This window comes from Canis lupus, chromosome 5 (genome assembly GCF_003254725.2).
Source record: "Canis lupus dingo isolate Sandy chromosome 5, ASM325472v2, whole genome shotgun sequence".
Classification (NCBI taxonomy): Eukaryota; Metazoa; Chordata; class Mammalia; order Carnivora; family Canidae; genus Canis; species Canis lupus.
The window spans coordinates 31640614-31663511 of record NC_064247.1 but is presented as its reverse complement, the minus strand read 5'-3'; the positions used below and the strand labels follow the sequence as shown (position 1 = coordinate 31663511).

At 54.2% G+C, this 22898-nt stretch overlaps 2 protein-coding genes across 6 annotated transcripts in view; one reads left to right on the top strand and one right to left on the bottom strand.

Moving 5' to 3' along the window:
• The window catches only part of ZFP3 (ZFP3 zinc finger protein), a 90990-nt gene that overhangs the window by 38144 nt on the left and 29948 nt on the right, over positions 1–22898 (top strand). Inside the window, exons 4-9 of one of the 3 annotated variants that reach the window (XM_049110095.1) lie at positions 4837–4933; positions 5731–5847; positions 5979–7288; positions 8762–13402; positions 13537–13608; positions 17070–17478. The exons of 1 other annotated variant lie outside the window; for it this stretch is intronic. The gene's annotated coding sequence lies outside the window, so the exon portion shown is untranslated. The remainder of the gene's footprint in view (positions 1–4836; positions 4934–5730; positions 5848–5978; positions 7289–8761; positions 13403–13536; positions 13609–17069; positions 17479–22898) is intronic. One more of the 3 variants, XM_049110096.1, reaches the window with a different exon arrangement.
• LOC118354762 (SLP adaptor and CSK interacting membrane protein) lies at positions 1804–19612 on the bottom strand. 3 transcript variants are annotated; one of them, XM_035716407.2, is made up of 5 exons: positions 18668–18817; positions 9714–9837; positions 7922–7985; positions 6157–6230; positions 1804–4240 (listed from the first exon to the last, which is right to left on the bottom strand). In XM_035716407.2, exons 1-5 carry the CDS (start codon positions 18686–18688, stop codon positions 4086–4088), a joined length of 438 nt encoding a protein of 145 aa, XP_035572300.1. In that variant the 5' UTR covers positions 18689–18817; the 3' UTR covers positions 1804–4085. The 3 variants fall into 3 exon arrangements, with proteins under 3 accessions (XP_035572300.1, XP_035572299.2, XP_048966056.1); XM_035716406.2 differs by lacking the exon at positions 18668–18817 and adding an exon at positions 12249–12419; XM_049110099.1 differs by lacking the exon at positions 1804–4240 and having other exon boundaries at positions 6053–6230; positions 18668–19612.

Below are 22898 nucleotides of genomic sequence, written 5' to 3'. Positions count from 1 at the left end.
GGTTCAGGTCGTGACCCCGGGGTCTGGGGATCAAGTCCCACATCAGGCTCCCTGCAGGAAGCCTGCTTCTCCCTCTGCCTGTGTCTCTGCCTTTCTCTGTGCGTCTCTCATGAATAATTAAATAAAATCTTTAAAAAAAGGTGAACCCCTGGAACCCTGAACCCCCAATGCCTCTAACATGGTAACGGGAACAAGAGCATATAATGAATAGTGTCATTTGCCGAAAGTGAACTGACCCAAGGTCACCCATCCAGCAACGCCTGCCCCCTTTTCCCTTCATGGCAAAGCCCAGCTCCAGCAAGAACGGGCTGAAAATTGCCCGTGGTTCACTCCCCAGCATCTCTCACAGCTGGGCGTGTGCACCAACCAATCCAGGCCAATGATGCATCAGGGAAAGCTACTGGGGCTTCTAGGAAAGCTTTCCTCTCTGCTTAAAAGAGCTATCTGGGAGGAACTGCCCCGATCTTTTGTAACTTCAAATGTTATCGTGTGGGGGGATGTGATGGATGCCCAGAGCTGTGGCAGCTGCCTTGGCACCATGAATTGTACAGCTAAGAGAATCAAAGAAAAGTCAGCCCCTGCTCCTGAGTCTTGAATTCTGGAGTGTTTACCTGTAGGCTTGTTGTCTTGTGAGGCCATAATAGTCCTCGTTGTTGGGCCATCTTCCTTGCAGTCCACACCGTACTGACTGATACACATGCTTTGTGAGATCTGTGATTGGTGATTCCTGAGCATTCCCTGAAAACTATCGTTCTTGTATCATAAAAAATCAGACTTAACTGGTTTATTTTTGTGTTTTTTTAAATTTATTTATTCATGAGAGACACGGAGAGAGAGAGTCAGAGACACAGGCAGAGGGAGAAGCAGGCTCCATGTGGGGGGAGCCCGATGTGGGACTTGATCCGGAGACTCCAGGATTACGCCCTGGGCTGAAAGCAGGCGCTGAACCACTCAGCCACCCAGGGATCCCCGACTTAACTGTTTATAAAGAAAACTATAGCCCACTTATTTGGTTTTTTTTTTTAAAGATTTTATTTATTTACTCATAGAGACAGAGAGAGAGAGGCAGAGACACAGGCAGAGGGAGAAGCAGGCTCCATGCAGAGAGCTCGACGCGGGACTCCATCCAGCGTCTCCAGGATCACGCCCCAGGCTGCAAGCGGCGCCAAACCGCTGCGCCACCGGGGCTACCCCCACTTATTTGTGATATGAGTGAACCACCTGTTCCAAAAGAGTTAAGATGACAGAACAGGGGTGTTTCAAAATGGCGGTCTTCCATATTTGTGGGGATTTTGCCATCATCATGGTCACCTCTAGATTCCATATGCTCAGAATGGGAACCGTCTTATTTCTACCTTTATTTATTGGTGAGTTTGGGCCTGGGGGCCCCTAGGGGGCTAGAATCCACAAAAAGGCCCCGTCAAATCTTGATAATGATATCAACCAAACTGGCAACAACTTTCTTTTTTTTAACCAAACTGGTTAAAAAAAAAAAAAAAAGGCTTTATTACAGGTACCCAGTATAACATCTCCCCTAAATCATACAGGCTCAGAGAGAAACTGCTTGTTTGCTTTGATCAAACTGATTGGTAGGTTTTTTCTGGCCAATGTTCAACATCTGATAAATGTTTACTAAGGGCCCCACCACGTGCCAGAGTCTGTGCTAGTGATGGGGCGTCTAGCAGTGAGCCAGCCAAGTTCCACCCCAGAGGAGCCCCAGATTAGAAAGAAGGGTGGGGAAGTGATCAGGCCATTGTAATACAGAGGGAGATGTGCTCCCAAAAGGCCAAGTTCATACATTCATTCAATTGATCATTCATTTGCCGTGTTTATTGAGTATCCATGAAGTGCCTGGGAAGTGTGCTATGGATGGATGGATGGAGAGAACACCGTCCTCACGTTGCTGTCAATGTAGTAGGGGAGAAGGACGGGTAAGTAGATCATCCTAGGGTGCTAATGTTATGGGAAGAGCACCTCAGAGGAAAGGCTCTAAGCAGAGATGGGATGAGAGGGTGGGGAAGAATGTTCTAGATAGGTGGGAGGTTGCTGCGCATAACAATAGGGGCAAGAGGGACTACAGACCAGGTCATCTCAAATGACTATAGCCAAAAATTTGGAAGTTGCAAGGGAGTGGGGAGAGGAAGGTTGCAGGAGACACCTGGGGACCCGATCTTGACAAATCTCATAACCTATATGAAGGAGTTCGGAGTTCTTCTGAGGGCAATGGGTGAAGAAGAGCTTTAGGCAAGGGAATGGGGTGGTCAGATGTCCCCTTGGAAAAACCACTGGCTGCTGTGTAGAAAGGGGACCGGAGGCTGAGATGTCAGTGGCAGGAGACTGCCCGGGGGGCTGCTGGAGAGGCACAGTCACAGGAGGTGGGGACCCCGGAGCAGAGGACCCCACACCCTGGACCAGATTCTGACTCCAGGGATTGAGAAGGTAGCACAGCAGAAGGAGTCTGGGATTGGGGGTGGGCCGTGGTTCCTTTCAGGATATGTTGAACTTGAGGGGGAGGGTTCCTGGGGCAGCAGGTCTGAGACCCAGGATGAGGCATGGCTGGAGTCATGAGCAGAGGGCCCTGAGCCCACAGAGGTGGCCCCATTGCTCCTTCTTCCAGCAGGGTTGGGGCACGGACTGGGAAGAGCCCGCGGAAGAGCAGCCATCTGGGTATGGCATTGGGTGTGTGTGGCAGGAGTACAGGAGATGGTGCCATCCCAGACACCAGGGAGGAGGGAGGAGGTAGGAGGTAACCTGTCCCTGGTATTTGCTTTTAACTCCCGTCGTAGACTTGGATGGTTTGCCAAACATCTGTAAGAGGGAGAGCACGCGGGCCAAACTCTTCTGTCCTTTGGCGTATTAATCTTTCCCCTGTAACTTGGGGAGGGAGTCCTCTCTGGCTCATGAGTTCAGGGGCCACAGGGCCATGCCCCACAGCAAGGCGGTGGTGACCCCGGGTGGCGGGACATCCACACGTCCTGGGATATAGGCGAGAGGAAGCGCATGTGCCACTGTCCGTCCCCCCTGGTAGGGCAGCAGGCAGCGGCGAGGCCATCCCAGCAGCTGGCGGCGGCAGGCACACATGTCCGTCTCTGAGGAGGGGCTCGGCCCCAGGGGCCCTGCTCGCCTTCCCGAGGCCCTCAGTGCTCTCCCCGTGAGCCTGCTCGGTGCCGGGTTCCCCAGGGAAGGCTTGGCCATCAGCGCCTCGGGTCCACTGAGGATGCGTCAAGCCCGGGGACCCTGCCAGTCAGCGCTAGGGGACTGATGGGGTTCCAGAGGATGCAGGCACTGCTGCAGCAGGACAGGGCGGTGACCTTGCTGCTGTCTGCACAGAAAGTCACCCAAGGGACTCACAGATGAATCTGCCCATTCACTGTCCCTTTCTTTCCTCTTCCCCATGGTTTTTCCCTGGGGAAACCTGCCTTTCCTGTACCCCCTCACCCCGCACATAGTGCAAAATGACACAGCTGCATGTAACGTGTGTGCTTTGGCCCCCCAAGATCACATCTGTCCCCGTTGATTGATACAAGTGGGAAGCACAAGAAAAGATGGGTGAGAACCTGAATCTCTGAGGTCCATCTGGCCAAGGTCATGGGGAGGCACTGGGGTTTGGGATGCATGTTGGGGGGTTGGTTCACATGAAGCAAGAGCCATACTCACCCTTGCAGAAGCTGCAAGGAGGTGGGCAGGACCCGGGGGGGCCAAGGTGGGGGTGGGAGCCTGAAGGCTCTGGAGTCAGACACCAAAATGTAGCATCACTTAGAACCAAACAAAAGAGAGGAAGGGGGAGGAGTGTTTCTCACAGGTTCAGGGGGTCGGAGAGCCACAGGCCCCGGAGGTCCTCCTGAAGGAACCAATGGACAGGAGTTCAAGGCCTGAGCCCTCCAGGTCCGCAGGGCAGATCCTCAGCGTGGGTTCTGCTGGATGCTGATGCTCTGAGCTTCAGGAGGTGTTGATTTTAAAGGAGCTCCACTACGTGAGCACTGGCTTTCAGGATCCCATGACCTATGGCAGTTCACTCATTCTCGATTGGTTTAAAAAGCTGGGTGAACCCCCTTGGGCTTGTCAAAAAAGAAGGAACGGTTGTCTCAGAAGCGCTGCTTTTCCATATTGGCGGGGATTTCAACATCATCGTAGTCATCCAGAGGCTCAATGTAGCTCGGGATGGAAACCGTCTTCTTGTTTCTCACTTTGTTGACCAGTGAGTATGTGCTCGATGGCTGACTTGGGGGTTCCTGTGGGACTAGAACATGCAAATAAATCCTTAGAGGCAAAGCTACTGTGTGTTTACGTGGTTTTGACTAAGTGACTCAGCGTGATTTCCATGGGTCTGGGTGACCTTCCCACTCCCTGGTGGACCCGACCCCATCTGTGGGAGTTGTAGATGAGCAGACATGACCCAGCCTCGGGATCCCGCAAGTGAGTGAAAGGCAGATGTGGGTCAGACACCCTGGCTCCCGGGTCCCTCTGCCTGCACGCCACACACATGGCATGGGAACCATGAAACAGAAGTGTAGACAACACGCCGACCTGAGCTAGTACCCAGATGAGTAGAGTTGTGTGGGAGCCTCATTCTCATGGGGAAGTGATGCAAACCACATTTCTTCTCTGGCACATCCCTCACAGTGACTTACAGTGTTTTTCAGAATTTCCCGTAATTACTTAGGCACAGATCTCTGTTCAGAAGGAAAGGGGATGGTGGTGTTTGCAGAACGTGGAATTAGGGAACAGGTATGTAGCACAAGCACCCAAGTGGCCACGGGGAAGAAAAGCAAGACAGCCAGCTCTCCTCAGATGGGACCAGAGTGGCTCTACCACAATCTCGTCTTCCTCACGCAGGCCTGAGAGAGGACCACCCTTCATTTCCCGCAGGGCACTGCAGTCAGACCCCCGGTTCCTACCCAGGCCCGAGCTGTCACATGCTGTGTGGCCCCGGGTGAGTCACTGAACATCTCTGTTTCTCCATGTCCTCATCTGCCAAAGGGGAATAACCACAAACCTGCCTCATAATGCTGTTGAGCACATGGCATGAGATGGTGTCTGTAAGGTGCCTCGCACAGGGCTGCTCAATGAATGTGGGCTCATATTAGGATTTATCTGTGTGAGCAATACGTTCTTATGAGCTCCTAAGCTCCAGGCACTGCTCTCAGCAGTGGCTAAGGCATGGTGAGCAAGATAAGAAAGGCTCCTGTTTTCCCAGGGCTTTGTGTTCCACGGGTCGTAAACAACTGAGTAATAATGAAATGAGACAATTTTGGATAATGGCCTTCGCTTTACAGAGGGTAGGCGGCAGTGGCCTCTTTGAGGTGCTGACATTTTAAAAATATATATTTTATCTATTTATTTGAGAAAGAGAGAGAGAACGGGGGAGGAGAAGAGGCAGAGGAAGCAGGAGACGTGGGACTCGATCCCAGGACCCTGAGATTGTGACCCAAGCCGAAACCAAGAGTTGGATACCTAACTGACTCAGCCCCTCTAGGCGCCACGAGATGCCGACATTTGAGCTGACTTGTGAAGGATGAAGTGAGGCCCCTATGTAAGCAGCTTAGAGAGGAACATTCCAGTCAAGGGGACCAGGCGGAGTTTTTCCAGCGGCCAGTGCAGTAGGCCCAGTGACACCCCCATGTTCCTTTTGACTCATGCTCCAAGCAGGGGTTTGAATTTACACAGCGACAGCTGGGAGCGTTGCTGCTTACCCCGTCCCCTTTCCGACCTGTCTGTCCCTTCCAAAAGGATGCTACCGTCTGCAGATTCCAGGGTTCTGGACTGAGTTTTGCATCCCTACAACATTCATATGTTGAAGTCCTCAGCCCCCAGTGAGGCTGTGTCGGAGACGGGACCTCTATGGAGGTAATGAAGGCTAAATGACGTCACAAGGGTGGGGCCCTGATCTCATAGGCTTCGTCTCCTTATAAAAAGAAACACCAGCTCACTCACTGTCTCTCTCCCTCCCTCCCTCCCTCTCTCCCTACCCACCCCAGCATCCCCAGCCACACTGGCTGGCACCTCAGTCTTGGACTTCTAGCCTCCAGGACCACGAGAAAATTCCTATTGCTTAAATCACCTGGTTTATGGGACTTTGTCCTGGGCAGCCTGAGCTGAGATATTCAGATACATTTGTTACCCCGAAGGAAACTGCGATCAGAGACAGATACTTACATGTGTGTTCTGGAAAAAGCAGACCTCTGGGTGGCAGAGGGGGCAACTGAACCAGCGGTTCATTGTTAACATTCCTGGAGAGAGAGAGAGATCAGGGTGTGGTTCTGACCATGCTGGTGGTCAGCATGAGAAGAAGGACAGCACTGAACATTCAGACCCTGGTCCCTGAAAGCAGGAGGCATCGCCTTTTCTAGGTTTTGTATACCTTTTTTTTTTAAAGCTATATAGCTTTTTTTTTTTTTTTTTTAAATCTACGATAGTCATACAAAGAAAGAGAGAGAGGCAGAGACACAGGCAGAGGGAGAAGCAGGCTCCATGCACCGGGAGCCCGACGTGGGATTCGACCCCAGGGTCTCCAGGATCGCGCCCCGGGCCAAAGGCAGGCGCCAAACCGCTGCACCACCCAGGGATCCCTTTGTATACCATTTGTAAAGAAGAGGATGCCTCTGTGCCCGGGGACCAGCTGGACTTAGCATGGAGCGTGCCTTCCCAGGCAGTTTCAGGCAGGGGAGGTAATAAGCACCAGGTGCGCTTTGATTTGCAGAGACACAAGAGTTCCTGAAGCCACCTGTGCACACAATGTGTGACCGCAGCCCACCTCCGTGACCACAGTCCACGCCTGTGGGCCCACTCTGCTGAAAGGCTTGCGTGTGCTCACCAGAAGACGTGTGCCCGAATATCCATCCCAGCACCATGCACAACAGCCCCACACTGCACACCACCAAGGTGTGCACTGGCCACAGAGTGGATAAATTCGTCATGGTGCACTCCCACCGTGGAAGACTATAGGAGCAAGGGTGGGCCGTCTACAACCACACACATGGCATGACACTCACAAAACACAGCTCACCAAAGAAGCCAAGCGGCACTGGATAGTATACACTCCATCTCCAGCCCTTTTGGAGGCTATGATGAATTATCCACTCTACAGCTGGAACCAAGGCTCTGTGAGCCTATCTGGCTGGCCGTGCTTTGCACATGGTGCCACAAACCCACGTTGGGAGAAAGCCTGCTCCATGAGATCACACTGGGAGAGGACTCCTGGAAGCTTGCCCCTGATTTCTCCTGGGCTCTACCCTACACACTTTCCACTTTGATGAGTTTACTCTGCGCCCTTCTACTACAATATCCCGTAAGTGTGACTACAGTAGCTTTTCTGGGTCCTGTGAGTCCTTCTCGAGAGAGTCATCAACCCTAAAGGTGAACCTGGGTTTATGCCCAACGCATAGCAATCATAAAAGCCCCAAATATATCACAAAATACAGAAGTAGAACAAGGGGCCTATTTTCCTTAAGCACCCAGCCTTAAACAGACTACACTTGTGATCCATCTAAAGAAAAGGAGGGTGGGGACACCAGGCTGGCTCAGTCAGTAGAGCAAGCCTGCAACTCTTGACCTAGGAGGGGTGTGAGTTCCAGCCCCACTTTGGGGGTAGAGATGACTTAAAAATAAAATATTGAAAAGGACAGGAGGGTAGGCCTAACCCTAAGTGGTGGGCCCAGCGCACAGAGCTTGACCTGTGACCTCTACGAAATGAGACGAGCCCAGGACGACTTGGAGAGCGGAGCCCCAGACGGTGCCCTGAGGCCCCAAAAGCCCAAATCCTTTTCCCCTTGGTGCAGGGGGACTTGGCACATGTGACTGCTCACTGGCTGCTCAGGCGCAGTAGGCGTCAAGGGCATCCCGCGGAGAAGTGCAGGTGCAGGGGCGGGTGTGAGCGCGGGGCTCTCTAGACAGAAAAGACCAACCGGTTCCCCTGACTTACTCATACATCTTCTCATCATCTCTTCGCTTTTCTTCCAAGGGCTTGGCAATTTCCCACTTCTTGCCTAAGAGGAATCCAATAAGCATATTTCATTTGTGAGGAATTAGCAGAAGATGTGACTTTAGAGTTCAGAGGCCCTCAGACACTGAGTGTGTTCAGGGTGTTTTGGGGTGGAGTTGGGAAGAACCACTGTGGGGACACGGAGCAGGTAAGGGATGGAGACTGACTTTAAGTCTTCCGGCCTTTGGCTAATTCACGAGGGTGGACCCTGCTTGCTTCCTCAGTGCCCAGAAATAGTGGTGGAATGAGCAACCCAGAGTGTGGTTGGGGGGGAAATGAAAGAAAGAATGAGAAAAGCCGTTCATAAACTGTGGTGTGCTGGACCTACACGTTACTGCTAATTATAACCTACATGTGAAGAGCAGTGGGTTGAGATAAAAGAGAATGGGGTAAGGTTTTTGTTTTAGGGTCATGCTTTCGTCCGTATCTAAAAAAGGAAACAGTTTAAGAAGGCAGGTGGACAGAGGACCATGGGACCCAGAATATGCTTTGTCTTTAAAAAACCAATTGCCGCCAAGGGGTGAAGGGACTAATGTTCAGCCCGGTGGATGCAAGCTCTGGTCCCCACTCTGCCCCCAACTCCTGTGGCCTCATCGAGGCTTGGCTTCTCTCTGAACCTTAACTGGCTTATCTACAAAAAGAGGTTGAGGAGGATGACAGGGTCTCACTCCTTGTGTGGCTCTAACCTTTCAGGGCAGGCCCAGGACACTGAGGGGTGCCTGTCCAGGCTGCCCCCCCAGGGGAGCTGGCCACCCCTCTCACTCTCTTTATCCTCTGCAGGTCAACAGAGGGGTAGGATCTCAAGAAAACACACCATCAAATCAAGTCAAGGATTTCGTGTTTCGGGACGTGAACACCAAAGTGGAAACCTGCGCGTAGGTCATCTAAAGTTCATGTAGGGCCTTCAGGAAGCTGCTCGTTTATATTCTGAGGATGCCAACAACCTCTGGCCAAGGCAGCTTGCACTCTGGAAAATTCAGAGTATGACTTTAGAGAAGGCAACCGGGATGGCCAACGTGTTGGTCACGGACTAAGCTCATTTTTCATGCATTAAGACAGTGTTTTTGTAAAAAACCTGCTTTGGGGGCCCTTGGGTGGCTCAGGGATTGAGCATCTGCCTTCGGCTCAAGGTGTGATCCCGGGGTCCTGGGATTGAGTCCCGCATCAGGCTCCCCGAGAGGGAGCCTGCTTCTCCCTCTGCCTGTGTCTCTGCCTCTCTCTCTGTGTCTCTTATGAATAAATAAATAAATAAAATCTTAAAAAAAACCAAACCCATTCTGTTGAGGGATGATGGACCTACAAAAAAGCTGTATATATTCCCATGTATTTAACATGTGTACAACTTGATGGGCTTGGAATTGAGACAACCTTTGACATTCCTTGGATCTGAGCTATCTCCTAAGTCCCGGAGGTAAGCCAGCAGCCACACCAGAGAGAGAAAGCGCTGGAGCATCCTGTGCCTTGAAACAGATTCTGCCCTCACCCAAACCCTGCGGGGGCCTGTGGAGTTCCTGGACGGGAGTTACCCTCCCTCCCTTTGCTGTGCAGATGGGGACACCGAGGCTCAGAGATGTAAGCTAGTGGGAGGGCTAGGACTCAAACCCAGAGCACATGATGCTTAATCCAAAATTCAGCCAATACAGGCCCAGAACAAATCATCTTATCCCTGATGCACAAGGATATGCACCCCAGATCTGCTCCCTCCACCTGCCCCAGGGGATACCACCATTACCCTGTCTAAGCAGCTGCCTGCAGGCACAGTACAGGATAAGGCCCAGGCCTGTGGAGACGACAATGATGGCCACAGCTAAGATGATCCAGAAATTGTCCCTCCACCAATCCATCGCAATGAGACCCTGAGGAGAATGGAGACAGAGGGATGATGCAGGAGCAAGAGCATCTGGCAGGGAGGGGTGGGGGGCCGTTGTCTACCATGTGGAGGGGCTACCTCTGCTTAGGGGCTGGGCAGGCGCTGGCTGGGGCAAACCCTCCCCCTGCGCAGCCGGAAGACCTCAGGCAAAGTCCTGAAGCCCCTCTGAGCATCGGTGTGTCCTCCTCTACAACATGGCAGCGGTGCCGGCCAGTGACGCTCTACATGTTAAACCCACACAATGTTAGAAGTCAATCATATCTCAGTAAAGCTGGGCTGAAAAAGAGGGAAAAAAGATAAGAAAAGGAAACAAGAGAGCAGAAGGTTTGAGGATTGTTGGAAGGTCCCCGCGGTGGAAGATGACCAATGCTCTCATAGGATAGTGATGACTAATGTTCAGTCTGAAGCTGTTGCCCCTGTCATATTGTGCTGTAATCTTTTGTCACCATCAAATCTGCAGTAAAATTGCACAATAAAAGTTTGTAGGAATGGAGCCGGGGGAGTAATGACATGTGGGTGGTGGTTTTCCAACCAGGGGTAATGTATGTGTGAGTAAAACAGCAGCCGTGAGGCCCCCGCCAGTGGGGAGCAGCCTGCAGGTGGGATTCCTAGGAATAGGAATGCGGGGAGCTCTTGGGGGAGGGACGGGGCACCCCTCATCCAGGGCGTGAGCACTCTATTTGGATATTAAAATTTTAAAAAAATCATCCTTGGATCACCTGGGTGGGTCAGTGGTTGAACATCTGCCTTCGGCTCAGGGCATGACCCCGGGGTCCTGGGATTGAGTCCCACATCGGGCTCCCCCCAGGGAGGTTGCTTCTCCCTCTGCTTGGGTCTCTGCCTCTCTCTGTGTGTCTCTCATGAATAAATAAATACAATCTTGAAAAAAAAAAATGATCCTTGAGGCCTGGCATATCCCTGGTATTAGCTAAATGGAAACTCATGCATGTTCATACAGAGCCACTTCCAATTCATGCTTCTGAGTAATATTAGCAATATAAACGGGGACCCAGGGAATCCCTGGGTAGTTCGGTGGTTTAGCACCTGCCTTCGGCCCAGGGCATGATCCTGGAGTCCCGGGATCGAGTCCTATGTCAGGCTCCCTGCATGGAGCCTGCTTCTCCCTCTGCCTGTCTCTGCCTCTCTCTCTCTCTCTCTCTCTCTCTCTTTCTCTCCCCCCTGTGTCTTTCATGAATAAATAAATAAAATCTTTAAAAAAAATAAAATAAACGGAGACCCAGTCAGGGGAACGGGGGTAAAGTAAGCTAAAGCTCTGATTCCTACAAAGACTTCTGACTTGGCTCACTCTCTAAGTACCTGTTTATATTACCGGCATCGTGTCTTCATTTATGATGTTTGATGTTGTTTCTACTGTAATTTGGGTTTTCAGTTCCAAACTTTGTTTGTTTTAGTGAAGGTTTGGCTTGACCAAATAGAACGTCTTTTGGCCATACCAATTGTGTGTAACTAGTGGTCTTGTACGCGCATCGTTCTGCAGCTTTTTTGCTCAACTTTTCAATAATCATTATTCTTTTGCCATTTATCCATGGTCGTTGTGGGTGTGCTGGGGATTTAGTCTTAACGGGGTGAACTGTCAGTTAACCAGGTAGCCTGACCATCATGCAGGCACTGAGCAGAGGTTTTATCGTAAATCACCTTTTCAGGACGTGCCAACGAAAACAATAGAGGAAGAAGAACATAGGGGAAAAAGGAGAAGCATAGAGACTGGGAACTTGGCTTTCAGGAGGGCCCCATGAAATTTGGTTTTGCCGGGTCCAGGGAGATCACAGGGCACTGGACTTAAGGAAATGCCACATAAGGAAGCCTGGGTGACTCAGTTGGTTAAGGATCTGCCTTCAGCTCGGGTCATGATCCCGAGGTCCTGGGATTGAGCCCTGAGTGGGGCTCCAAGATCAGCAGGGGGATCTGTTTCTCCCTCTCTCTCTGCCCCTCTTTTATTTTTTTTTAATTTTTAATTTTTTTCTTTATTTTTTCTTAAAAAAAATAAAATGAGCATTGCCAAATTTTACCAACTGAACTCAGTCGGCTTAGTAATCAAAAGAAACTATTTTTAAAATATTTTATTTATTTATTATTCATCTCCCTGTTCTGTTTGGCTTCGAGAGACCACTCGTGTTCCTGGGCCGTGGCCCCTTCCTTATGCCCGGAACCAGCTGGGTGGCATGTCCCTGGCAGTCCCTCTGTAGCCACGTCTGCCTCCTCTTCCTCTTTGGACTCTGTTTCCTGCCCGGACCACCCAGGATGATCTTGTCTCCCCGGCTGCTGAGCAGCCACCTCAATTCCACCTGCGCCATCACTTCTCCCTTGGCTGTGGCCTGACACCATCACAGGCTGGGGCCGTGTAGGGTCACCCCACAGACCACCTCGGGTTCTCACCTCAGGACGAGACGCCCGCACAAGCGCTTCCATGGGCTCATGCTTGTGTTTTGCCAGTAGAAAATCAGGAAGAGGGATCCCTGGGTGGCGCAGCGGTTTGGCGTCTGCCTTTGGCCCAGGGCGCGATCCCGGAAATCCGGGATCGAGTCCCACATCGGGCTCCCGGTGCATGGAGCCTGCTTCTCCCTCTGCCTGTGTCTCTGCCTCTCTCTCTCTCTGTGACTATCATAAATAAATAAAAAATAAAAAAAAATTCTTAAAAAAAAAAAAAGTCAGGAAGAAAAGGGAGGAAAAGTTAGGAGGGGCTCTGCTATCTTTGACAGACGTCCATGGCCTGGGGCCCAAGGTCACTGACCTCATCAGGAAGCAGTAGGGACCTGTCATGAGGCTTGGGGTCAGACATGGGTCTCTATTTCTGGGAGGTGTCTCTGCCCCATGGGAGGGAATATCTTTGTTGTCAAGAGTCTGAGGACACAGGGAGGTTCTTGAGGCAGGACTGGGGCTCATAGGTGAGGCAGGGCCCTGGGGGCCAGGGCGAGGGGCACCCTTGGCCCTGTATAGACCAGAAGAGGAATCATCATCGTGGGCCCAGGTCAGCAGTCCCAGAGCACAGCAAAAGGAGAGGGGCCAAGCGCACAGGTGTGCAGACCCAGGGTCCCAGCTGCTGGGAGGAGATCAGGAGCTGCAGGCCGGACCTCAGGTGCCATCACCTGGAGGAGCATCTGGTGGACACCACACCTGGAGGAAGGAAGGGAAGAGGCACCATGGGAGCGCCCCTCAGATTTTAGTTGTCGAGGAGCTTGGATGCACGTATCAGGCTCTGGGCAAAAACTGAAAGAATATTGAGGTTCCCAACCCTCACCCGGCTTGAACCTTGGAATCACTCAGGGAGCCTGAAAGACCGCTGCTTGTCTGCTCTACATCCAACTCTCTAACTGATCTGGGGTGGTGCCTGGCCACCGTGGTTTTGTTTGTCTTTTTTTTTTTAAGATTTTATTTATTTATTTACAAGAAGCATAGAGAGAGAGGCAGAGACACAGGCAGAGGGAGAAGCAGGCTCCTCGCAGGGAACCCAATGCAAGACTTGATCCCAGGACCCCGGGATCATGCCCTGAGCCAAAGGCAGATGTTCGTTCAACCGCTGAGCCACCCAGGTGCTCCCTGTTTGTTTGTTTTCATAAAATTCTCCCTGAGTGATGTGCGCTTTGTCTCTGAATTCCTTTTTTTTTTTGTCTCTGAATTCCTATTACAACCTCCCCGATGGAGGTGCTGTTGTCACCCGCAGTAGAAATGGGGCGCCAGGAGGTGAAGCAATTTGCTAGAGGCAGCGCAGCTGGGAGTTGACGACCCAAGATTCCAGGTCAGTGCCATTGGACCAGAGTTCATGCTTCTCTTAGGCTGCGGGGTGGACACCAAGCTGGTGCATGCTTTTCTTTTCACAACAGAACTGAAAGCAGAACCCTCACCCGAGGGCTTCCAATTCCAGCAGGGCCTCAGCCGTGGGCCACGTCTCGTTCCCCACAGCAAGAACCGCAGTATGAAAATACGTCTCAGAAAAGCAACACGCTCTGCGCGCTGACGTAGCCCAGGCCAGAAGTGCTCTGCATGCTCTGTCTCACAACGGCGGCTTCTGGTTATAAGCCCATTTACAGAGAAGACAGCAGAGACTTAGGTCTGAGTCAGTGGCCCAGGGTCGCAGAGCTAGCAAGTGGAAAATTCAGAAGCCAACCCCCCACCCCAGGTCTCCCTGAAACCAGTGGAGCTTTCATGTGTGACTGCTGAACGGGGGCTTTGGGAGATGCATGAAAATGCAGATGCCAGGGTCCCAGGCCCCTTCCCAGTTCTTATCTGTGGGTCCAGGGTGGGACTCGGCAATTAGTCCTTTTATTTTTATTTTTTTAAAAAGATTTTATTTATTCATAGAGAAAGAGGGGGGTGGGGGGCAGAGACACAGGCAGAGGGAGAAGCAGGCTCCATACAGGAAGCCCGACGTGGGACTCGATCCCAGGTCTCCAGGATCACACCCCAGGCTGCAGGCAGCGCCAAATCGCTGCACCACTGGGGCTGCCCAGCAATTAGTCCTTTTAATGAGCACAGTTCCAGGGAGGAACGTGTCCAGCCAGAGAGCAGAGCCCACAGCTGGGGTGGGTGAGCCCAGGGGAGGCTTATCTGCACACCCTGCCCTGCCTCCTCCAACCCCACAGTCAGGGGCAGTCGTAGCACTGGCATGGTGGAGTGCAAGCCCCTCCAAAAGACTCCTCGAACCAAACACCTCTCCTGTTTGCTTGTCACAATGCCTGAAATTGTGTCATCAAGTTGCTGCAAAAGTCCCATGCTCCCCACCCACCCCTGCCCCCTGCTTCCTGTCCATTCAAACTCATTTGCCAGAGAGTGCCAGACTCTGAGGAAGAAAACCTGATCAGTACTAGGTTGCGAATGACTTCTTGGCTCCTCAGGGGATGGGACTGCTTCCTTGGATTCCCTAGGGTGTTGGCCAGCGCGGGGAGCATCCTAGGATCGTATCCAGAGTCCCCAGAGGATATAAGTGAATGTGACATAGGAGCAAAGACTGTCTTATGTAGCTCGTACTCCCGCTAGAGGCCCAGCCCTGGTCAGGGGGTTCTCAGTGCTCATCCGGCCCTCAGGACAGACTTGGGATCTCACGCACCCCGTGACCTCTGTGGCTGATGAGATCCTGATGGGGGCTCCACCGTCAGAGTGATGGAGACCCAAGAGGTGAGAGCGGGTTGGACGTGAAGGCAGAGGAAAGATGGTTCACTGAGAATACGAGGGGCTTCAAGGTGCTTCTAAACCATGAACGTGTCGGGACAGGAGATAGGAAGGCAATACAGAGAAGAGAGACCTCTTCCCAGCCCGAAGGGAAGGAAGATGGAGAGGGGCATGCTGGGGCCCAGGGGGTGGGAAGCAGGGAGAGCCAACACCCCTGTTCTCTCTGAAGTAGGAGCCAGGTTGGCGGGTGCTAGGCGGGCCGAGTGGGAGGCAGAACCCAAGTTGTCACTGCTGGGAGGGACGCGTTCCTCCTCCAGCTGGGCCCACACACTCTGCCCCTGCCCTGCCCCTGCCCCTGCTCCTACCCTAGGGGCTTGCTGTCCGTCCTGTGGTTCACAGGTTCACTGTCACCCATGCGGACCAGTCAGCTCCACTGGGCAGGGCTGCTCTCTACCGCTGTCTGCAGGGCCCAGACCTCACCTGGATCCAGTAAGCAATCCAGAGGGATTTAGGACTATGCAAATGAATGACCCACAGGCCTCTCCCCTGACCTGTGGCTGCACTTCACCTCTGAGGATACTGGCAGGCAGTTTAGATCTACAGTCTGCACCCTGATTCCAGAGCGACCCAGCCCGGCCTGCCACCTGGCGTCCACCTACCATCTCAGCTTCCGCTATAGGCACTGAACAGCCGGCAGGGAAACAGAGGCCCTGTGGAACCTGGGGGTGGAGCTCCGGCCTCCCAAAAGTCTCTCCTCCTCCACTCCAGCAACATGCTCACCCTCCCAGCGAGCATGTTGCAAGTCTGAGTGGCCTCAGGGCCAGTGGGTGGCTGAGCACAGTCACGACCCAGCCCCAGCCCTGGCTCTCACTTCCCCAAAAGGCATTTCTGGGGAGTCAGTGACAGAAGTCATACTGTCCCCTTACCGGGAATTCCAGAGACTGTGGGTTTATTTAGCACTTGCTTTAAACACACACACACACACACACACACACACACACACACACACACACACACACACCAGGGATCTCTGGGTGGCTCAGGGTTTTAGCATCTGCCTTCAGCCCAGGGCATGACCCCAAGGTCCTGGGATTGAGTCCCGCATCAGGCTCCCCGCAGGGAGCCTGCTTCTCCCTCTGCCTGTGTCTCTGCCTCTTTCTCTGTGTCTCTCATGAATAAATAAATAAGAAATCTTAAAAAAATAAATAAAGCACGCCAAAAAACCCCTACACAACCAAGTTGTATAGTGTAGGCAGATGGCTACACAAACACTCATAAACACTGGCATACGTGAAACAGTTCATGAACTTTCTTTCTGACATGTCTTCCCAGCAGCATTTTCCTGCCTCATCTAGCTGAGTGTGTTAAAAAAAGTAGGGAGCATGAGGCCCTCTGTTTCTTTCCAGAGCCACTAATGATGAAGTCCTGGGTATTGAAACAGCTGGCTTTTTTTCCCTTGAGAGAAATTAATGATTTGAGGCAGCTGCGAGGCCCAAAATTTTCAGAGAGAATGCGGGTGTGTTGGGGTGTCCTAGCGGGAGTTGCAAGAGGCCTCCAACAAAGCCTCCATGGGAGGAAAGAAGATGGGGTCCCGCTCCTCACCTGCTCTCTGCGTTAGGGCTTCGTGGCCTGGGACACAAATCCCCTTGAATGAGGCCTGCCCTGCCCGGGACAGCACCTGCTATGTCTCTAAGTCTTCGTGCAGAGAGAAGAACGGGAAAAAAAGCCCATTAATAAATGTTTATATGGCCTATATGAGGGAAGGATAACTTTGGATATATTGGGTTAAGTTAAATGTATTATTAAAATTAATTTCAGCTTTTTATCTCTTTTAATTTTTCCAATTGAAATTATTCTCTCTTGTGCCTCTGCTCACACTCAGATTCTTGGGACCAACTGGCTGGCTCAGTTGGTGCAGCATGCGACTCTTGATTTTGAGTAGGGGGTTGTGAGTTTGAGCCCCACCCCGTGTCCGGTTGTGGAGATTGCTTAAATAAATAGACTTAAATTTTTTTTTTTTTTGTCAGGGGGATGGGGAAGCAAAGAGTAATCACACGGTCATTGCCTCTGATTCCGTAATATCGTTTCTAGAGATAACAGCCTGAGAAGGAATCCAAAGGAAGTAAAAGTTGGATGCAGAACCGTGTTGACTTGAGCGCACACAGAGGCAGGGAGCCATCCCACCCGCCGCGTGGGACTGGGCGATGGGGGGAGTTGCGCAAGAGCCACTCAGTGGATTGCATGCAGCAATCAGGTGGCAGGAAGATGAGAAGAAACCCAGTGACCTTCCAGGAACCCCAGACCCTGAGGGAGCAGAGCAGGGCCCGTGCCCATGCGATGCCATGTCTCCCCTTGACACCTGGGTGCGCGGCTGGGGCCTGTGGGGAGAAAGCCCAGGACGCAGACCTTCCACCGTGCGGGAATACGATCCATCCCCCTCTCTCGCTCTGCCGCCAGCCTCGCTATGAAGCATGAACCCAACACGGTTTCAAGACTCCAGGTATCACATCTTAAAAGAGCCTCTGCTTGCCCCTCCTGAGCAGGTGGCCTTTGTGGTGTTTCCACGGCGTTGGCTATGTCCTCCTCAGAATCTTTTGGAATTACGGATGACTCAAGCTTCCTACTGAGTTATCCCGGGATTTCTGCAACCCATAAATCCTTCCTCGGGTCCCGTCAAATTGTCTCCCACTGTTGCTGGCCTTTTTTGTTTGGCTCTGGTGCCAGGAGCCAGGGGTGGCTCTTTGGCCACGGTGCTTGTATCATCCGAGGGTGGGGGGCACTGAGGATGCCTGGTGACAGCCGCTGAGGCCCGTAGGTCCCCTCTAGAACTTGTTTAATCAAAACAAGACAGTGCTACCTTCTCAAAATAGCTATGCTCTCTGCCGAAAAACCAGGAGGCAAAAACCCAAACTCTGCGTTGTTTGTTGCGAGGTTGTGGAATGTGGGCTCATCCCTTCCCCTTGTTTGTCTGAAGTTTTCATGTTCATTGATCCTAAAAAATACTGAGAAGCCGCCAGATCTTGTCCTTACCAGGCACGGGGAGTCCCACCTCCAGAGCTCCCCGGGAGGTTCACATGCTGGCACGCTTGGTCTGGCAGAGGGGCCAGGAAAGGCAGTGGCCCTCGGGACCAGTGATGAGCGACAAAGTGGAACTAGAAACATCAGGCTGGAGCCAGGCCCCCTCCGCGGTGATTTCCCCCCGGGGTGGCAGCAGATGGCTGACCGGGATCTGAGGCCAGCCCGGCATAGCTAGACCCCAGGGCCGTGGGAGCACGGGATGTCTTACCAGTCCCCATGCAGCAGATGCACACGCATGACGGCGCCACAGTGTGTGGCCCCTAGGGTGTTTTGCACGGGCCCCACGACGCAGCCCAAAGTTTGCACTGTCACTGCCTCGCCCCCTTACCCCCAGCGCACACCCATCGGGGTCCTCTCACTATCAGAGTCCAGAGAGGGCGAACCACCCCTCTCCAGGTAACACAGCTCGCTGCCAGTCATTGTGTCATTTCAACCCGAGACGCAGATTTCTTCTTCCCCCCAACACACGCTGGGGAATGGAGGCCCCGAGGGGTGCAGTGATTCTGAGGTCACCCAGCTGGTGGGTGGCAGAGTGGACTCGCCAAGGCCACCCAGAGATTGGGCTACAACCCCCGGGTGACCCCTCGGGTGGCTCGGGCCCGGATGCTTACCTGGGTAGCAAGGGTGTCCATCCGTGAGCAGCTGAGGGTATGGCAGGCGCCCGAGTGTGGTGGCTCCGGCGCAGCTGGCAGGACGTCTTCCTCGCCCACAAGCCTCCCGCCCACCCCGGAGCAGTGAGCCCAGCCAGACCACACTTCCCCTTCCTGCTCAGCCCTCCAGTGGGGGGAGTCCCAGGCGCCTGCACAGCAGCCCGTCCTTGTTCCAGGGGAGCTGCCTCCCCAGGCTCTCAGGACCCAGACCCTCCTTCCACGAGGCCCGGCAGACAGCCATCCAGGGGTCGGGGACAGGCTCACCGGCGTGGACGGGGTGCTGTGGGGTCCCTGAGATGAGCCTGTGTGGGCATCCTTGGCTGCAGCAGCCCCCATAGGGCTCCCAAAGAGTGAGGACGCTGGCTCCCACCCAGAGACCCGGGCACGACACGGGCTCAGGTGGGACACGGCATCCCTGTGGGAGCCGCTGGAGGAAACCTGGGCACCTAGGGGCTACTGGGCCAGCCATCCACCGCCCCCCACCCCCACCCCGGCCATCGTGGCAGGACTGGGTCTCCACCAAACGGGGTAGAGAGTCGCCAGCAGCGCCCTGGGGCCGCAGGCCATGGTGGCGGGGGTGGGGGGTCTGTGAACCATTTTGTCGTGTTTTGTCGTTTTGTCTTGTTGAATTGACCGTTCTGACTTCAGGGAACAGCCTGGCGGTAAAAATAGCCACATGGGTGTGTACCACCTCTGCCCCGGGGACAGAGGTTATTTTGAGTCTCCGGGGTAATGATGCTGCCCTGGGCTTTCTGGTAAATGCTTACCCACCGGCTTGCAGGAAACAGGATTCCTGATCTGACAGGCTTTGCAAATTTCCACGATGCAGACAGCGCCACTGTGGCCCATCTCGAGCCAGTGGCGGGCTGGGCCTGCATCCGGCCGGGGGGTGGGGGGCATGTTTGCATCAGGGGTTACGGCCGCTAACTCCCAGCCCCCAGCACCTGCGGGCACTGCGCCCACCGTGGCAGCGCCTTCTGTGCCCTGCCTGGCCGCATCTCCCCTGGCCTGGGGGGTGATCATCTCCATGGTACAGGCAAGCACACCTGAGCAGGGGGGTTACAGCTGGAGTCAGCTCCTGGGCCAGGGAAGGACTCCAAGCCCCTGTGTGCCCGTGAGCATGCAGAACCTGTGCTCTTTCTTCAGATCGAGCCAGCATTGAGCTGCTCCAAACACTCCCTAAAAGCGAATTTAAAGTGATCGTTGGAGAAGTAAACACATGCTCCTGTGGGAATAGCTTAGCCTGTGCTACCCAGGCCTGACTTCTGGGTCTGCATCCCATGTGGTTTCAGCAGCGCTTGGGGCTGGCCCCAGCTAGGTGACAGCATTCTCAGCATACCTGCTGCCTGCCAAGGGGAACCCAGCACAACAGGCTGTGGCCCCCGGGGAGGGGGCATTGGAGAGGGTCCAGGGGGTCAGGATCCCACATGCAGTTACCCACAGAGATCCGGGTGCATCCCTCCCCTGCCTGAGCCTCAGTTTCCTTGCTTTTGGGAAGTAAGTGAGCTCCCTGGTGATGCTAAGGTGTCCCTAGGACTAGGCCGTGGAGGCTGTGCTGTGACAGTCAGCTGGCCTGGGGGGACAGGGCACCCAGGTGTGTGCCCACCAAGAAAGGAAGCCAAGCCATCCACGGAGAGAAATGACGCACTTGGTCCCAGCAAGGGGCGGGAGCCCCGGGGGAGGTTGAGACCCGGCATCTGCTCTCAGGGAAGCCTCTCCTGCGTGGGAGGTTGGCGAGGGCATGACCGGACGCAGGCCGGGTTCAACGCCCGTCACTGGGTGCCCGCGCACTCACAAGTCTGAGCTCGGAGCCCGGCAAGTCGCAGTCTGGCCGGTGGCCGTGGAGCCCAGTTTTTGCAGGACAGAAGGACACCGGTCATTCCTGTTGAAAGCAAGGAGTGCTGGCCCCGTGGGAGCACAGGCGTGGCCGAGGCATCTGGCCTGGGCCTTGGCGGGTGTGTAGGCCGGAGGTCACGCCGTGGCGGGAGCAGGGCAGACCCGCTGGAGTGTTTGGAGGCAGCAGGAGGCCGGAGAGGAACGCTGGGCCCCAGCCCGGGGCCGCGGACCTGCAGGTTTTCCTGCTGCCCACACTCTTCCTCGGGCCTGGGGCGGGGAGGGCGGCGGCGGCGGCGAGGCGGGCTGCGGGAGCCGGGGCCGCGGGGCTCGGCGAGGAAGGGGGGCGCCCTCTGCCGGCCGCGTGCGGTGCCTGCCTCCCAGGGTTCCACCTGCCCAGGTCCCGCCCTGGGGGCGGGGGGAGGCGGGGCGGGGGCGGGGATGCTGGACACCGGAGACCTTGGCCTCGGACGCCGCAGAACCCGAGACGTCAGACCGGAGGGGCACCGGGGGGGACTGCAGTCTAGTCCCCCTGCCCCGGGTTCCGTGTCCTCGTAGCATCCAGGTGGCACACGGCGTCCCGGTCCCGCGCAGAACGAGGGGCTGCTCTCGTGCTGCTTCAGCAATTGAAGGAAGGGCTGCGTGGGGCCCCCGGGGCAGAAACGACGCTCCCAGGGGCCGGGATTCGCTCCTTCTAGTCTCCTAATTGCTGACGAGGTGGGGGGCGGGGGGCGGGGGAGGGGGAGGCTCCCTAACCCAGCGCTGGAAGCCGGGCGGGCGCTCCCTCTGAGCGGGCGTGACCTCTGAAGGGTGCAGGTCCCAGCTCCGCTCAGGGGGCAGCGGGGAACCGGACGTGGGGGAAGGCGCTCGCTCAATGCGGCACAGCCTGGGCTGAGATCCCTTCCCACCCAGCAGGCTGCGGGTCCCAGAACAGGGAGGAAACTCTCCTGTTGTATCCTTGCTTCTTGCCTCACACTGAGCCCCTTCCCATGCGGTGCGTTGCTCTGTCACCTGTGGTTCGAAGTATCAAATCACGGTAAGTCGGAAGAAAGAAAAAAACCACAACAAAACCAAACGCAACTGTTCCCATTTTGGTGTTTTTTCAGGGGCCTAGAATTATTGTCTGATCCGTGAAGTGATTGGATGACCTGCCAGGGCTTTGCCCGATGGGCCGGCGGGGGTGCCCAGGTGGACTTCTCAGAGGCGGGGGTGGGGGTGCTCTTGCCCAGCCTGAAAGGCAAGCTGGAGGTGACAGGCAGCTGTGTGTCTGGACGGGGAGGGGGGGACCCCAGGAAAGGGCTGTGGTGGTGCTCACGGCACCATGTGTTAGTGCTCTCTTGTGCGGTCGGTCATTTACATGGAGCCCCGCTGGGTGCTGGTGGCCGAGTAGGACCCAGTCCCTGTCTTCAAGTGACTCACGGTCGGCTGGGGAGAAGGACAAGTAAGTGGATTACAACAGTGGGATAACGATCACAGCAGAGCCCAGAAATAGATGGTCGCGCCCTGGGGATCTAGGATGTGCTCCTGGTGGTGCTCCAGGTCAGCGTACAGGACATGGGCTCCTCACCTTGCAGCCCTGCCTGGCCGCTTCCAGGAAACACCCGCTGGAGCCCGGCCTCCTGGGAAAACGCATCCGGGACCAGCAAAGATCTAGCTTCAAGATGCGAAATGAGAGAAATCCCAGAAGCAAACGCAGATACTTTTTCTTTTTTTTTTTTAATTTTTTTAATTTTTATTTATTTATGATAGTCACACAGAGAGAGAGAGAGAGAGGCAGAGACACAGGCAGAGGGAGAAGCAGGCTCCATGCACCAGGAGCCCGACGTGGGACTCGATCCTGGATCTCCAGGATCACGCCCTGGGCCAAAGGCAGGCACTAAACCGCTGCGCCACCCAGGGATCCCTACTTTTTCTTATTAAAATTACCCTGGGCGGGGGAAAGACTTGTAAGGTGTGCTGCAAAGCCAGAGGTCACCAGAAAAGGCATCAGTAACATTTGATTTTAAATTTTCTGAAGGATGAGAGGCCAGATGCATCTTTGGAAGATGGGTGTCTAGATGGGGAGCAGTTATTGAAAGAAAAGTGGGGAGACCATCAGTGTTTCTGATTTGAAAACATCTCTTACGAGCTAAGAAGAAATGAAATGGAGGGTGCCCGGCTGGCTCAGTTGGCTAAGCATCTGACTCAGGTCACGATCTCAGGGGTCCTGGGATCGAGTCCTATGTTGGGCCCCTCCCTGAGCAGGGGGTCTGCTTGAGATTCTCTCTCTCCTTTTGCCCTCGGCCCCATGCAGGAGCACATGCCATCTCTCTGTCAAAAGAGAAAGAAAGAAAAGAAAGGAAGGAAAGGAAAGAAAGGA

Bases quoted from the DNA above. Each gene is read 5' to 3' on its own strand.
- LOC118354762 (XM_049110099.1), bottom strand. From the start codon at position 19,042: ATGGGGGCTGCTGCAGCCAAGGATGCCCACACAGGCTCATCTCAGGGA. The intron at 9,838-18,667 runs GTAAGCATCCGG...CATTCTCCTCAG, and splicing joins TGGACACCCTTGCTACCCAG to GGTCTCATTGCGATGGATTG. The intron at 6,231-7,921 runs GTAAGTCAGGGG...CTCTCTCTCCAG, and splicing joins GATGATGAGAAGATGTATGA to GAATGTTAACAATGAACCGC.